General features: G+C 34.6%; 2 protein-coding genes across 2 annotated transcripts; both read right to left on the bottom strand.

Annotated features, from left to right (window-relative positions):
- Window positions 1-414: 414 nt before the first annotated feature.
- LOC131655933 (triacylglycerol lipase 2-like) lies at window positions 415-2,718 on the bottom strand. Its single transcript, XM_058925735.1, has 8 exons — window positions 2,364-2,718; window positions 2,124-2,264; window positions 1,914-2,024; window positions 1,673-1,816; window positions 1,545-1,585; window positions 1,360-1,439; window positions 1,137-1,232; window positions 415-886 (listed from the first exon to the last, which is right to left on the bottom strand). The coding sequence occupies exons 1-8, from the start codon at window positions 2,643-2,645 to the stop codon at window positions 573-575; spliced, it is 1,209 nt and encodes a 402-aa protein (XP_058781718.1). The 5' UTR covers window positions 2,646-2,718; the 3' UTR covers window positions 415-572.
- Window positions 2,719-15,335: 12,617 nt separating this feature from the next.
- Window positions 15,336-17,500, bottom strand: LOC131655932 (triacylglycerol lipase 2-like). The gene is made up of 9 exons (XM_058925734.1): window positions 17,269-17,500; window positions 17,076-17,183; window positions 16,832-16,972; window positions 16,639-16,749; window positions 16,419-16,562; window positions 16,251-16,291; window positions 16,066-16,145; window positions 15,889-15,975; window positions 15,336-15,803 (listed from the first exon to the last, which is right to left on the bottom strand). Exons 1-9 carry the CDS (start codon window positions 17,449-17,451, stop codon window positions 15,484-15,486), a joined length of 1,215 nt encoding a protein of 404 aa, XP_058781717.1. The 5' UTR covers window positions 17,452-17,500; the 3' UTR covers window positions 15,336-15,483.
- Window positions 17,501-17,984: the final 484 nt, after the last annotated feature.

Raw genomic sequence — 17,984 nt, 5'->3', positions numbered from 1 at the left:
GTAAAATGTTAGAAGAATTTGAGAAAAAAAAATGAGAAGATCCACATCTGCAGTTTTTGGATTTTGTTTCAAAAGATTAAATTTTTTTTGGTATGAACCGAATATGTTATGCATGCAATTGCATGAATTAATATCTGAAGTTAAAGAAAACCAAATAGAATAACTGTAAAATAAAAAAAAATACAAAGAATAATGTTATTTATTCTTGAAATCAACTCTATTGTTATTAAATATGGAGAACATAACACAACAAATTTGTGACTAAATATAGAGAAGAATACAACATCCATTTATTTGCCCATCAAAGTACATTTATAATCAATTTACATAAGATGTACCAAAAAGAAGACACAGCAAGCAGCATACAAACAAAAACAAACAACTAAAAGATTTACACAAAACACAACACTGACTAAACCAGATGATAAACCCAACAACTGGAAAAACTCCACCCGGAAAAGAAACAAGCTAGATTTCAAGTCTTCCGAATCACCATCAACAGATCAGACGCCACTCAAGAGAATTACCGATACCACAAACACTCCCCGAGCACAATACTACTAGTTGTAAAATCAGTTAGAGTTATAAAAAGCTATCATGGGATCATAAAGGACTTGTTTGGCATCAATAGCCATAATAAAATCAACATGTGCATATTCATCTTTATACAATACCACAAGCTTGTCAGCATCATGATTACTGAGATCATTGAGTAAAACCTTCACATCTTTTACATCAGACAGGTAATCTTTCCCTCCATAGCTGATAAAAAGTGGGAATTCTTTTGGGATTTTAGTCATGTCATAACTTGGAGGAGCCAATTGTCCATAGTGTAGTATATTTAGAACTCCATAATCATACTTTGATATTTTTCCTGTTCGGATCACTAAAATTCCATAATGAAAATCTATTAGTCCTAATTGCAAATGCATAAAAATCAAATTATATAGAGATTAATTTATATGCATTAATTAATAATTTTTTTAACATATATATAAATTTGATGTAAACTTTTAAAATAATTATTTATTTAAAAATATAGAATTTTTTATAAAAAAACAAAACTGAAAAAAATCCTTATAGTCACTACAAGCAAAAATAAAAATGAAAAAAAAATTGCTTCTTATTAGACTTACTTTGGGATAGATGGATCAAGTTCTTTGTTGCTGTTGGTTGTGGTTCATGGTCAACATAGACATCAATTCTAGAAGAATTTAAGCAGCAATTTGGACCTATAAAATTTCAAGTTGTGAAATACAAAATTAATATCAATAACTATTATTTATAAGTCTTCATATATATACATAAATTTTAAAGTGAAATTTTCTCATCAATCCATTCCATCAGTAACAAAAATACCTGTGAAAAATGTGATTAAGTTTATGCAGGGCTGGTTTAGAGTGGAGCATATTCCACCCACAAATTTTGCTACATTATTTCTGATCATTAGAAAACATATGATATATTAATTATATATTTTTTTCTAACCTTTTTTAATTTTTTCACATATGATAAAACAAACATAGAATAATTTATTCTCTTACGCTTGAGGAATGAATTCGCGGAGACCTAGCCAGTACACATCCTGTAATATCGAACCAAAAAAAAGATATTATCAAAAGTGTAAAAATACAAGCATAAAAATTAACCTATTATTTTGCATGTAACTCACATTAGCTAAAAAGAATTGTGCAGCAAGTTTTGTTGCTGGTGAAGCAAGTTGATTCATATGAGCAATTGGACTTAGTAATGCAGCTGATCTCAACATATTCAGAAGCTTCCCTTGAGATAAATTAACAAAAGCCACTAAAGTTCCCTGAAATGATTAGAACATTAATTAATTTTTAAATACATACACAAATACTAATTAAAAATATATAAAGAAATAATCTATTAGGTTTAACTTAATTTACCTGAGAATGACCTGCATAGTGTATTTTTTGACCAGTAAGATCGAACACATATTCAACTGATGCAGGAAGATCATAATTAGCTAATTCTTCCCATGACCAATCCCAGTAAGCCTAACACATATAATGAAATTAATCAATAATCAATTAAAAAAATTATATCAGTTATTTAAAAATTTTGAAAACCAAAAGTATTGTATAATTCATAACAACCTTGTCATAAGTAGTTAGTGATGTGTGTCCGGTGCTATATTTTGTGCCACGACCGTTAACAAGCCACACATCAAATCCACTGTCGGCTAAAATAAACCCTAATGATTGTTCGGGAGAATCGAACAACCATATTGCAGCATCCTGAAATAAATCATAAAAATTAAATTATTGTGTTGATTAATTTTTTTCGTCTATACAAAATTTTAATTAGTATATGAATGCGCGATCAACAATACTTACACAAAAGAGACCGTGTTGTATTAGTACAGGCGGTTTATCGGCTTTCTTACCGGACCGGCCTGTCGGGATTCTTAGCAGACTCAAGATGTAGCCATCATTTGTTGTCACCGTATGTTCTTCACATTTGTAACCTTGTGTTTCTACTAATGTCTTGCAGATACCATTAACCGGAGAAGGTGCCGAAAATTCATTTGTTGTGTAAAGTGATTTTCTTCCTTCTGCTGCTGCTGTAATGCAAAACAAGAGTATTGAGAAAAAGCTAATTCTTACTCTACTGGCCATTTTGAGAATGTTGTTATGCTTAGTTATGCTTCATCATTGGAAAATATAATAGTGATGTTTTATAGACTTTATGGAATGTAATAACAAACTTTATGATACTATTGTGAGCGTTCAAAAGGAATTTGAATTGATAAGTTAATTACTAATTTGAGTTTATTGCAAAAAATTAATATATATTAATTTTGACAACTTGGGTTGACATAACTGCCAGCCAGGTTCTTATCCTATTTCATTATAGTTGGTATATTTGGGATTTATCTTGGATAGTTCAAACATTTGCTTATCCGGGAAAAAATAATTGAAATCCCAATATTAATGTCGATTTAATATATTTTCTTAAAAATAATAAATAAGTGTATTTCTTTGTTGGATAAAATATAAATGTATAATTAAACAAAATAATTAGAAAATATAATATTTTATTAAAATTATAAATGTATAATTAAACAAAATAATTAGAAAATATAATATTTTATTAAAATTCCTCAATTAGATATACTATGAAATCGGAAGTATACTAGACTTTTTCCATAAAAGTTGCAAAAAAAAAAACATTTTCATGTCCTAAAATAAAAGCAGGCCTTCTGCATTATTGTTATCAACAAACTTCCAAAATAAAAGTTACTCGATTAGGGAATATAGTGATTTTATTAAAATTAATTCTAAATTATTAACTCTAATCCCTTTGAGTGTAGAATATTTTTTAAAGTTTTTTCTAATTTTAAAAAATAACTATAAATGTAAAATAAATAAATAAATAAATAAAGGTAACAGTTAACAAGCTTTAAATGGAAATTGATTAAGTAATAAAATTATTAATTTAATTTAGATGTATTAATATTGGTATAATATTTTTTAAAAGATTAATAGTCTGAATTTTCTTAAGATGAGAAAATTTCAATTTTCAATTCCCTTATCTATTTTTCAAGGCCTCGCAAAAAAATTCAATTTTGAACAATGTTCGAAAGGATTCTTCCACTCACACCTTTAGTCTCGAATTATTCTTTCAAAACAAAAGAAAAATTCACCGCAAATATCATTCTTTATGAAGAAATCCTTTCGCCACAAGTCTAGCCTTGTGTTGAGTTACTTCACCTTTGAGATTACATTTCACCTTGTATTGTATACCCACTTCACATTAATTTCCTTCTTGCCTTGAGGGAATTCGACAAGTGACCCAGTGTTGTTATCTTTGATGGATTTCAATTCTTCTTTCATAGTTTTCATTCACTTCGAATCCTCCAATCCCTCAACTGCATTGTTCTTCATATGCGTAGAAATTGTAATGTACCAACTCACCATCATCATCAACCACATCATCTAATGTAATCACACATTATTGCAGCTTTGCAGGCATGTGGTTTGTTCTCTGAGGTCTGCTTTGACCTGCATCACCTCTGACTTCTTTTTGTCAAACTTCTTCTTTTCGATTTTAGTGGTTATTTCTTCACATAAGATTCTCACTGAATCCTTCTTGACATTCTCAGTCCAATCACATTCCTTAAGCTCATCTATGATCACGTCCCTGCTGATCACTACTTGCTTGTTCACTCGGTGCAACAACTTGTGTCATCCAGTCGAATGATATCCTATTAGGATCATCTGATTAGACTTGTCATCAAGTTTCCTTCTCAATTGATCTGGAACATGTCTATGTGTTATAGATCCAAATACCTTTAGATGACTCAAGCTAGGTTTGACACTAAAACAACATTCTTCTGGCGTGATTTCTTCTAGCTTCTTTGTTGGACATCTGTTTAATATGTATGTCGCAGTTGACACAACTTCACCCCAAAAATCTTTGGGTAAATGCTTTCCTTTCAACATACTTCTCACCATATTCATGATGGTTCAATTCTTCCTTTTTGCAGTTCCATTATGCTGTGGATTATAGGGTGTCACCACCTCATGCACAATCCCTCCTTTTTCACATAACATGTCAAAGTCTTTCGACGCATATTCTCCACCATCATCAGTCTTCAAAATATTGAGCTTTCACCCACTTTTCCTTTTGACCATAGATTTGAACTTGGCAAATACCTCGATCATTTCACTTTTCTTCTTGATCAGGTAAGTCCATAAATTTTGACTTAAGTCATCTATGAATGTGACAAAGTATTTGTTACCTCCATTCGAATCTACCTGGGTTAGACCACATACATCAGAATATATGACTTCAAGGATTTCCTTCGACTTGCTTCTTGCATCCTTACTGAAGTTGTTCTTGTGCTGCTTCGCCTGTACACATTCCTCACACACTTCTCTTGGAATGTCGATATCTGGTAACCATGAAACCATATTTCTTCTTTTCAACTCTTTTATGTCATTGAAGTTGAGATGACCTAGTTGATAGTGTCATATCCATTAATCGCTTCTAGCTGCAGTTGCAAGCCACTTGTGCTCCATCACATTAAGTTCAATCTTGAAGGTTCTATTATGAGACATGGGATCCTTCAAGATTAACTTTCCACTTGAGTCAACTACTCTCATCATCTTGTCTTTGATTGAAACCTTGTTGTTCTTTTCGACCAACTTCCCTATACTGAGCAAATTGCTCTACATGCGTGGTATGTATAACACATTGGAGATTCCTGACCTTTTTCCATCTTTCCTCATAATTAGAACTTCACCAATATCTTCAACTGCTAGAATATTGTCATTTGTAAATTTCACCATGTTCTTCATAGAGGGCTTTATGTTGGCAAACCAATCTTTCCTTCCAGACATGTGTGATAAGCATCATGAGTCCAAATACCATTGGTCAATGAATCTCTCTTCATCTCTTGTTGTGACCATCAGCCTCATCCCTTGTTCTGTTAGAACAAGATTTGTTCTGATCAATTATCTTAGTTTTGATGATAACAATAATATGAATTTTGCTTAAGATAATATGGTACTCTAATCCAATGCAATTTCCTTTTCAGGAAATATATAAAGAGTATGCATAATTCAGCGCTCAGAAGCTTTGTCTCAAAGGGTTCAGCATGCAACATCAGAACATGGTCTGGCAAGACATCAGAAGATGGTCGAAGCAGAATCAGAACATGGGTCTATGGAAGCATCATAAGAACATGAGATCAGAAGCACTGAAGTTCTGATGGTATCACGCTCAGAAGCACTTCAAGGTCAGAAGATCAGAAGATGCTATGCACCAAGCTGTTTGACTCTGATGATATTCAAACGTTGTATTCACAAACATCAGATCAGAAGGAAGTACAAGTGGCAGGCTACGCTGACTGACAAAAGGAACGTTAAAAGCTATTAAAGGCTACGTCAGTAGACACAGCGTGAACAAGGCTCGAGGTAGTTGACAAAAGCGTATAACATTAAATGCGATGCTGTACGGAACACGCAAAGCATTAAATGCACTCAACGGTCATCTTCTCCAACGCCTATAAATATGAAGTTCTGATGAGAAGCAAGGTTAACGAATTCTACACCTATTCTGTGAATATCAACTTGCTGAAACTCTGTTCTACTCAAAGCTCAGAATCTTCATCTTCATCAAAGCTCACTACATTGCTGTTGTAATATATTAGTGAGATTAAGCTTAAACGTTAAGAGAAATATCACAGTTTGTGATTATAGCTTTTAAGAAGCAATTGTAATACTCTTAGAATTGATTACATTAAGTTGTAAGGAACTAGAGTGATCGTGTGGATCAGAATACTCTAGGAAGTCTTAGAGGTTATCTAAGCAGGTTGTAACTAGAGTGATCGTGTGGATCAGTATACTCTAGAAAGTCTTAGAGGGTATCTAAGCAGTTGTTCCTGGAGTGATCAGTGTGTGATCAGAAGACTCTGGAAGACTTAGTTGCTGACTAAGTGGAGAACCATTGTAATCCGTGCGATTAGTGGATTAAATCCTCAGTTGAGGTAAATCATCTCTGCGGGGGTGGACTGGAGTAGTTTAGTTAACAACGAACCAGGATAAAAATAACTGTGCAATTTATTTTTATCTGTCAAGTTTTTAAAGCTACACTTATTCAAACCCCCCCTTTCTAAGTGTTTTTCTATCCTTCAATTGGCATCAGAGCGCCGGTTCTAAGGTGCAAGCACTTAACCGTGTTTAGAAAAGATTCAGGAAGAGAAAAACGCTTCAGTAAAAGATGGTTGATGAAACTGCAAAGTCTACACCTGCATCTACATCTGGCTCTGCTGAGCAACACAACGGTAACAATGGTTATACTAGACCGCCGGTATTTGATGGTGAAAACTTTGAATACTGGAAAGATAAACTGGAAAGTTACTTTCTTGGTCTAGATGGTGATCTATGGGATCTTCTGATGGATGGTTACAAACATCCAGTAAATGCCAGTGGCGTAAAGCTGACAAGGCAAGAAATGAATGATGATCAGAAGAAGCTTTTCAGGAATCATCATAAATGCAGAACTGTTTTGCTGAATGCTATCTCTCATGCTGAGTATGAGAAGATATCTAACAGGGAAACGGCCTATGACATATATGAGTCCTTGAAAATGACTCATGAAGGAAATGCTCAAGTCAAGGAGACTAAAGCTCTCGCTTTAATCCAGAAGTATGAAGCCTTCAAGATGGAGGATGATGAAGACATTGAAAAGATGTTTTCAAGATTTCAAACTCTTACTGCTGGATTGAGAGTTCTTGACAAGGGATACACCAAGGCTGATCACGTAAAGAAGATCATCAGAAGCTTACCCAGAAGATGGGGTCCTATGGTGACTGCATTCAAGATTGCAAAGAATCTGAATGAAGTTTCTCTGGAAGAGCTTATCAGTGCCTTGAGGAGTCATGAAATAGAGCTGGACGCAAATGAGCCTCAAAAGAAAGGTAAGTCTATTGCATTAAAACCCAATATCAAGAAATGCACTAACGCTTTTCAGGCTAGAGAAGAAGATCCTGAAGAATCAGAATCTGAAGAAGAAGATGAACTGTCCTTGATCTCCAGAAGGCTAAATCAACTCTGGAAGAACAAGCAAAGGAAGTTCAGAGGCTTCAGAAGTTCAAAGAAATTTGAACGTGGAGAATCTTCTGATGACAGAAGATTTGACAAGAAGAAGGTCATGTGCTATGAATGCAATGAGCCTGGACACTTCAAGAATGAATGTCCAAAACTTCAGAAGGAAAATCCCAAGAAGAAGTTTCATAAGAAGAAAGGTCTTATGGCAACCTGGGATGAGTCAGAAGATGATTCAGACTCTGAAGATGAGCAGGCTAACTGTGCGCTGATGGCGACAGAAGATGACGGATCAGAATCTACATCAGAATCAGATTCTGAAGAGGTATTTTCTGAACTTACTAGAGATGAGTTAGTTTCCGGTATAACTGAACTTCTGGAATTCAAGTCTTAGATTAGTCTCAAATACAAAAAGCTGAAAAAGCTATTTGAATTTGAAACAAAGAAGCTTGAGTTGGAGAATTCTGAATTAAAAGAAAAACTTTTAAAATTATCCAATAATGTTGGATCTCCTTCTGATTCAGAAATATCCACTCCTAGTCTAAACCATATTCTGAAAGAATATGATTTAAGTTTCAGGAAGTTCTTATCTAGAAGTATTGGCAGAAGTCAGCTAGCTTCTATGATATATGCTGTGTCTGGAAACAAAAGAGTCGGCATTGGTTTTGAGGGTGAAACCCCATACAAACTTGAACCTGTTGATGAAATGAAATTCACATACAAGCCATTGTATGATCAGTTCAAGTATGGCCACTCCCATGATATTAGGCACACTTCACATGCTCAAAGTTTTCACATAACACACACCAAAAAGCATGTGACACAACCTAGGAAATATCATGAAACTCACATTAAAAATTATCATGCTGTTTCTCCTATTGCTTACAATGTTAAACCCAAGTTCAATCAGAACTTGAGAAAATCTAACAAGAAAGGACCCAAGAGAATGTGGGTACCTAAGGATAAGATTATTCCTATTGCAGATATCCTTGGCTGCAAAAAGGACAAAGCAAAACATGTCATGGTACCTGGACTCTGGATGCTCACGACACATGACAGGAAGAAGGTCTATGTTCCAAGACCTGGTGCTTAAGTCTGGAGGAGAAGTCAAGTTTGGAGGAGATCAGAAGGGCAAGATAATTGGCTCTGGAACTATAAAGTCTGGTAACTCTCCTTCCATTTCTAATGTACTTCTTGTAGAAGGATTAACACATAACCTCTTATCTATCAGTCAATTGAGTGACAATGGTTATGATATAATCTTTAATCAAAAGTCTTGCAAGGCTGTAAATCAGAAGGATGGCTCAATCCTATTTACAGGCAAGAGGAAGAACAACATTTATAAGACAGATCTGCAAGATCTTATGAGTCAGAAGGTGACTTGTCTTATGTCTGTTTCTGAAGAGCAGTGGGTCTGGCACAGAAGATTAGGTCATGCTAGTTTGAGAAAGATTTCTCAGATTAACAAACTGGATCTTGTCAGAGGACTCCCTAATCTGAAATTCAAATCAGATGCTCTTTGTGAAGCATGTCAGAAGGGCAAGTTCTCCAAACCTGCATTCAAGTCCAAGAATGTTGTTTCTACCTCAAGGCCATTAGAACTCGTGCACATTGATCTGTTTGGCCCAGTCAAAACAGCATCTGTCAGAGGGAAGAAATATGGATTAGTCATCGTAGATGATTATAGCCGCTGGACGTGGGTAAAATTCTTGAAACACAAGGATGAGTCTCATTCAGTGTTCTTTGATTTCTGCATTCAGATTCAATCTGAAAAAGAGTGTAAAATCATAAAGGTTAGAAGTGATCATGGTGGTGAATTTGAGAACAGATCCTTTGAAGAATTCTTCAAAGAAAATGGTATTGCCCATGATTTCTCTTGTCCTAGAACTCCACAGCAAAATGGAGTTGTAGAACGAAAGAATAGGACTCTGCAAGAAATGGCCAGAACCATGATCAATGAAACCAATATGGCTAAGCATTTCTGGGCAGAAGCAATAAACACTGCATGCTATATTCAGAATAGAATCTCTATCAGACCTATTCTAAATAAGACTCCTTATGAATTGTGGAAGAATAAAAAGCCCAACATTTCATATTTTCATCCTTTTGGATGTGTATGCTTTATTCTGAACACTAAAGATCATCTTGGTAAGTTTGATTCCAAAGCACAAAAATGTTTCCTTCTTGGATATTCTGAACGCTCAAAAGGCTACAGAGTATACAATACTGAAACATTGATTGTAGAAGAATCAATCAATATCAGGTTTGATGATAAGCTTGGTTCTGAAAAACCAAAGCAGTTTGATAATTTTGCAGATTGTGATATTGATATATCAGAAGTTGTTGAGCCAAGAAGCAACGCATCAGAAGCAGAGCTTCTCAGAAGCAAAGAATCTGAAGATCAAGTATCAGCTTCTCTGGAGAATCTAAGCATTTCTGAAGAACCATCTGTCAGAAGATCATCCAGACTCACTTCTGGTCATTCAGAAGATGTCATTCTTGGAAAGAAGGATGATCCAATCAGAACAAGAGCATTCCTTAAGAACAATGCAGACTGTCAATTAGGTCTTGTATCTTTGATCGAGCCAACTTCTGTTGATCATGCTCTAGAAGATCCAGACTGGATAATTGCTATGCAAGAAGAACTGAATCAGTTAACAAGGAATGATGTTTGGGATCTTGTTCCTAGACCAGATGGATTCAATATAATAGGTACAAAATGGGTCTTCAGAAATAAGCCCAGAATGAGAAGATGAGAAGTTCTTATGTATGGGTATCTTCTGAAATAAAATTTGTTTTAAGAAGTTCTGATTGAAATCAATTAGAAATTTGTGATTCAGTTATTACTAACGTTTCATTGTCTAAGTTGATTCAGAATCTCTTTAAAAGCAAAACAGCTGTAACTGGCTATCCAGATGGTAAACACGTGTTCACTATTCCTGGACAAGCGTGCGTGCAGTTGAGGGGACGTCTACTTAGGTAACTGTGCATATCACGTCTTTTGTCATTATTATCTCTCCTCACGTCACGTAACATTAAATGCTTTTCATCATTTACTCTCTTTCAGTTTTCTTTTTATATTCTTCAAACGTTTCGTTTCCCTCTTATATTTCTCTCACTTTGCATTCAGTTTCTTTTTCGTTCTCTCTCTTCCCATTCATATCATAAACCCTAGCAGTTTCCAATATCTGCAACTTCATCATGAATCCATCGTCAAGCTCTGGGAATCAAGATAATGATCGGAAACAAAAGAGAAAGGCAACTGCTGAACCAGAAACCAAACCAAAAAGAGTAAGGATCACTCCCTCTTCAAAGACCTCCACCACCTCTTCCCCCTCATTCATCCTCTCGGAACCACCTTCTTCACCATCTGATATCTCCTCTCCTTCAACCCATCCATCAGATATTTCTTCATCTCTCTCACACCCTTTTCCCACCAGAACACCTAATCCCTATAGTGTTGTTCTTCCCGACTCCAGGTTCACTGTCAACCCTCCAACCCCTACCACTCAATCATATCTGGAGCTTTTACATTCTGATGTAAATGGCTGGTTGGAGATTCTGGGTGCTGCTCACCTTAACCATCTGGATGAGTATGCTACAAGCAACCTTTGGGATACCTTTCGTCAGGATTTTCTGGTTAGGGCTACAGACACTCAGAGAAGGATCATGTCTGAAGCTCCTGGTATTCGTGGTCTTCGGTTGGAAGCTGGTGAAAGCAGCTATCACCATCTCATCAGGAACAGAAGTGTTCTTGAGAAGAAGATACCTGCAGATGAGTTGGAAGAAGAAAATCTCTGCAGAGACATCGTGGTGTGGAAACCATGGTTTCCTGTGCTGACTGGAGATTTTCAGTGGCTGTTTAACTGGTTCAGAATGAACCCTTCTGAAAAAGCACCTCACATGGTCTTTCCAGTAGTGGTTTATCCTGCTGAAGTTGCTGGTCCTACTCCTCCAACAAACCTAGCAGCTATTCTTCAAGCGTTGGAAGCTGGAACTTCTGAGCTGCCTGAACCAGAATATGCTAAGGCGACTTCTGAGTCAGACTCAGATGAGGAAATGGAAGATGCACAAGCTGAAGATCTTCCAGAAGATCACCCTGCTGAGATTGCTATCCCTTTTGGCAGAAATACTGGTGCCTCTTCCTCTGGTGAAACCTCAGCTCTGATGGAGACCTTGGAAGCCCTTCATCAGAATCAAGCTATGCTGGCTTCTCGTTTGGACGCGCAAGAAGTAGCCAATGCTGAGTTTCGCTCCTTCATGGCAAGGCAAGCTACAAGCACTGACGGGATTCATGATGTTCTGGCGCGGATTTTGCGTAGGCTAGGATCTTAGTCCTTTGGTCTTTGTAGTTTTCTTTCCTTGCTGCATCTGTTTTCCTGCATTCCTATCTTGTAATTTTTTTTATCAATGAAAAGTTTCTTTGTTTTACACTCCAGTGATTTTATTTTTCGTTTTATTCATCTGAATCTTTTGATATATTCTTTTTGATGTTATGACAAAAAGGGGGAGAAGATAAATGATAAATGATTTGATTAATCTATCAGTTGCTGGGTAAAGCTCCCACACATTTACTAACAAGAACTGCAAGTTCTATATGGTTTAAGTGTTTTGCAGGTATAAAGAAGTGAAACGAATCTTCAAAGCAAACACAGAAGCAAAACCATAAGAAGTGTTATTCTGTAAAAAGAATAAACTCATGGAAACTGAAGCAAGCTGAGTGCTGTCAAGCTTCAGAAATCAGAAGCAAGAAAGAAGAATGAATCAGAAGCACTGATAATAGAATTTGATCCATATTTGTGTATTTGCTTTGACAAAATTCTATTTGCTCTGATACATTGTTTTAGCCTATATGGCTCTGATACATATCATGTGTTCTAATATACATTTTATGTTCTGACTCGTTCATGCTGACTTTTGTCGTTTAGTTTTTGTTCTGTAACATTTCAGGATGTAGAGATGCTCTGATGATGCTCTGGTACATTCAACAATGTTCTGATACAAATCTAGCATGAAGTGATGTTGGTAGAAATTCAAAGCTCTGAAGCTATCCGAGGGAAGCAGAAATCAGAAGCTGTGAATATTCTAAAGATCCAGAAAACTCAAGTTCTGAAGCTGTCCTAAATGGAAGCAGAAATCAGAAGCTGTGAATGTTCTGAAGATCAAAGAAATTCAAGTTCTGAAGCTGTCCTAGATGGAAGCAGGAATCAGAAGCTGTGAGTGTTCTAAGGATCTAAAGAAATTCTAGTTCTGAAGCTGTCCAATGGAAGCAGAAGTCAGAAGCTACGAATTCTCTAAAGACAGAAGCTTATGTGATCGTCTCTACCGAAATAATCAGGGAAGTCTTTTATTAAAGTTCTTCGAGTATTTATTTCAGGGGGAGATTATTTATCTCAGGGGGAGATTGTTAATCTCAGGGGGAGACATATTCATATGCTTATGCTATAGCTGTGTAATTTGTCTTTTGCCGTCTGCTCTTTCTGATCGCAAATTCATATCATTTATGTACGTTTTTGTCATCATCAAAAAGGGGGAGATTGTTAGAACAAGATTTGTTCTGATCAATTATCTTAGTTTTGATGATAACAATAATATGAATTTTGCTTAAGATAATATGGTACTCTAATCCAATGCAATTTCCTTTTCAGGAAATATATAAAGAGTATGCATAATTCAGCGCTCAGAAGCTTTGTCTCAAAGGGTTCAACATGCAACATCAGAACATGGTCTGGCAAGACATCAGAAGATGGTCGAAGCAGAATCAGAACATGGGTCTATGGAAGCATCAGAAGAACATGAGATCAGAAGCACTGAAGTTCTGATGGTATCACGCTCAGAAGCACTTCAAGGTCAGAAGATCAGAAGATGCTATGCACCAAGCTGTTTGACTCTGATGATATTCAAACGTTGTATTCACAAACATCAGATCAGAAGGAAGTACAAGTGGCAGGCTACGCTGACTGACAAAAGGAACGTTAAAAGCTATTAAAGGCTACGTCAGTAGACACAGCGTGAACAAGGCTCGAGGTAGTTGACAAAAGCGTATAACATTAAATGCGATGCTGTACGGAACACGCAAAGCATTAAATGCACTCAACGGTCATCTTCTCCAACGCCTATAAATATGAAGTTCTGATGAGAAGCAAGGTTAACGAATTCTACACCTATTCTGTGAATATCAACTTGCTGAAACTCTGTTCTACTCAAAGCTCAGAATCTTCATCTTCATCAAAGCTCACTACATTGCTGTTGTAATATATTAGTGAGATTAAGCTTAAACGTTAAGAGAAATATCACAGTTTGTGATTATAGCTTTTAAGAAGCAATTGTAATACTCTTAGAATTGATTACATTAAGTTGTAAGGAACTAGAGTGATCGTGTGGATCAGAATACTCTAGGAAGTCTTAGAGGTTATCTAAGCAGGTTGTAACTAGAGTGATCGTGTGGATCAGTATACTCTAGAAAGTCTTAGAGGGTATCTAAGCAGTTGTTCCTGGAGTGATCAGTGTGTGATCAGAAGATTCTGGAAGACTTAGTTGCTGACTAAGTGGAGAACCATTGTAATCCGTGCGATTAGTGGATTAAATCCTCAGTTGAGGTAAATCATCTCTGCGGGGGTGGACTAGTTTAGTTAACAACGAACCAGGATAAAAATAACTGTGCAATTTATTTTTATCTGTCAAGTTTTTAAAGCTACACTTATTCAAACCCCCCCCTTTCTAAGTGTTTTTCTATCCTTCATGTTCTTCATGTTTTACAAACTTTGCATCACTTTCTTAATTCTTTCATTTTTCAGGACAATCAGTATAGTAGTGACCATACTTTTGACATTTGAAACACTGAATGTGACTTTTGTTAGGCTTTCATCCACCACCTCTTCCTCTACTCGAAACACTGAATGAGACCAAGCTGTCGACATTTTCACCAAGCCACTCAAGTTGGAAACTTTCATGAAGCTAAGGAGTATGCTTGGAGTCACAAATCAAGTTTAAGGGGAATGTTGGAATATTAAATTTGATTTGTTTCTAACTTTATTATTTGGTTTTTTTAGCTTAGTTATTTTAGATGTAGGTATTTTTGGATAATGTTTCTAGTAAATTCTTTTAGTGTTTGGAGTGTCTAAATATTTCTTATGGTTGTAATATTTTCTAGAATACTCTAGCGGTTTTTAGGATTGAGAATTCTCTAGAATTAGTGAGTCTAGAGTTCTTCTTAAAGTACTATAATACAAAGTTCTCTCTTCCATAAAGAATTTTTCTGCCTAAAACACAAAAGACCTTACATTTGTTTGATTTGGTTGACTTGTTCTCTCTCCTTTTGCTTAGTTGTTTTCTTCTTTTGATTTTTTTTAAGTAAGATATATTAAAAAGAACCAAAAGTTCTCGAACTCGGATACATAAAAACGAGCTCGAAAAAAAAAAGATTACACGCCAAAAATGACTTAAGATAAATGAAACAAATGAAATTTGCTAAATTCATAGAAGTTATAATTGGTGCGAGTAATTTTTCCAATATAAGACCAGCTCCAAACCAACACCTTAATGTTCCAAACGACGTCATAATAACTTTCTTTTGATTGAAGTTTCTTCTTTGACTTTTAGCTTTGTTTTTATTTTTTGCGCACGCAGTCGCTCTTTATTTCTTTTGTTTTCTAATAACTTTTACTTTTATTTATATTAAAATATGATTCGTACTTTGCTATTAAAAAATAATAAATTACTCGAATCATAATCATAATTTAGAACAATAAATATATAAATAAAAAGCACTTATATTATGAATCTTGAATTCTAGAACAATCTTTCATATTTATTTGTTAAAAGTGGATAATTTATCATCTGACCCTGTAAAAAAAACTAATGAAAACACTAGAAGCATATTAATACTAATCTAATTGTAAAATCAATTAGAGTTATAAAAAGTTATCATGGAATCATAAACGACTTGCTTAGCATCAAAAGCTCCAATAAAATCAAGATGTGCATATTCATCTTTATACAATACCACAAGCTTGCCAGCATCATGATTATTGAGATCATTGAGCAAAACCTTCACATCTTGTACATCAGATAGATAATCTTTCCCTCCATAGCTAATAAAAAGTGGGAATTCTTTTGGGATTTTGGTCATGTCATAAGTTGGAGGAACCCCTTGTCCATAGTGTAGCATATTCTGTGCTTCATAAACATAATCATACTTTGCTATTTGTCCTGTTCTGATCACTACTCAAATTTCGTATTAAAAGAATATTAGTCCTATACACAAAACTTGAAAAAAAAATTAAAAATTGTTTAATATTAAACTTACTTTGAGATAGATGGATGAAATTCTTTGTTGCTGTTGGTTGATCAATATAGGAATCTACCCTAGAAGAATTTATGCAGCAATTTGGACCTATAATATTTAAAGTTAAGGAATAGAACCTATAATATAAAAAAGGGAAGGTGAAATTTTCTCATCATTCCATTAAATAATTAAGTATACCTGTCAACAATGTGACTACGTCTCCGCAGTTTAAGTTTGAAATGAAGCATATTCCATCAACAAATTTTGTTACAACTTTCCTGAATCATTAGAAAAACATATGCTAAATTATTTCTAATTTTTTTACTAACACTAAAATTTTTTTAGAAAAAATAGAGCAAAGAATTATTTATTAATTCTCTTACGCATTAGGATCGATTTCACGAACACCTAACCAGTACACATCCTATTATATTGTGGGAAAAAAGGTAAGTATTTTAATAAGTGTATTCAAATAAGTCTCATAATGTAAATATTTATAGAGATATTTTAGAGACAAATATTTACTAGTCTATTTTTTTTATGCCACTCACATTAGCTAAAAAGAGTTCAGCAATAACTTTGGTTAGCTCTGAAGAAATCATATTCAAATGAGCAATTGGACTAAGTAATGCAGTTGATCTCAACATATTGAGAAGCTTCCCTTGAGATAAAGCAACAAAAGCCACTAAAGTTCCCTGAAATGATTAGATCATTAATTATTTTTTACAAACTAATTCAAAATGTTAATCTATTAGGGTTAACTTAATTCACCTGAGAATGACCTGCATAATGTAATTTTTGACCAGTATGATGGAACACATACTCTACTGATGCAGGAAGATCATAACTAGCTAATTCATCCCATGACCAATCCCAATAAGCCTAAGAATACACTTAATAAAATTAATCAATAATTAAATAAATTTCTATATTAGTAGTGTTTGAAAACCGAAATCATAAGAACCATGTAATTAGGAGTTAGTGATGTGTGTCCGGTGCTGTATTTTGTGCCGCGGCCATTGGCTAACCACACGTCAAATCCATTGTCTGCTAAAATAAATCCTAATGATTCTTCAGGTGAATTGAACAGCCATACTACAGCATTCTGAAATAATATATCATATACTTGAATTAACATGTTGAGTTCTTTTGCATGTATACAAAGCTGTAGTTTGTGTATATATGTATCTGCAGCAAATAAAACTTACACAAAAAAGACCATGTTGTAATAGCACAGGTGGCTTGTCAGCTTTCTTACCGGACCGTCCTGTGGGGATTCTTTGCAGACTCAAGATGTAGCCATCATTTGTTGTTACCTTAGTCATTAATGATCATTTTACTAATTTGTTGATGATAAAATGACATGTGGAATGCAAGATGGTAGGAGTAATATTTATTTACCGTATGTTCTTCACATTTGTAACCTTGTGTCTCTACCAAAGTCTTGCAAATACCATCATTGGTTATTGGAGAATATGCTGAAAATTCATTGGTTGTGTGAAGTAATTTTCTTCCCTGTGCTGATGCTGTAGTAGTGCATAGCAAGAGTATTGAGATAAGAGTAATCCCTACTTTGATGGACATTTTGAGAATGTGGTTAGTATGCTTCGTTTATGCGTCTCCATAGAAAAATAAAATAGTGGAGTTTCATAGGATTTTTGGGGGAAAAGACAAAGTTTTAGATAATATTGAACTTTAATGCATGGTTGTAATGAATTTTTGGGACATTTTAAGATAATTATTTATGGTTGGATTCTTCTGGGATATTTTTAATCAACAAAATGGTCCACTTAATATTTTTAGTATAAAAACCAAATAAATATATATTTTAAAAGGTGTTCTCAAATAAGGTTCAAAACAGATGTTTACTAAAGACAAAAAAAAAAAAAAAAAACATAAATAACAAACTTAATTACACGATGGAGTACACTACATTAGGGTTAGTCAACCAAAAACTAAAATCAATACATGCCTTCGGCTTTTGGTCCATTAACCATCACTATAGAAATATTTTGATATTTTCATCCATTAAGATAATTTACATGCTTATCAACCAAATGACTTGAAAACTGTTGGATTTATTATTTTTATATTAAACACATGTGAAAGTATGAACA

Source organism: Vicia villosa, linkage group LG3 (assembly GCF_029867415.1).
Source record: "Vicia villosa cultivar HV-30 ecotype Madison, WI linkage group LG3, Vvil1.0, whole genome shotgun sequence".
NCBI classification, from domain to species: domain Eukaryota; kingdom Viridiplantae; phylum Streptophyta; class Magnoliopsida; order Fabales; family Fabaceae; genus Vicia; species Vicia villosa.
The sequence above is the reverse complement of the archived record's forward strand: the minus strand, read 5'-3'. Positions and strand labels throughout refer to the sequence as shown.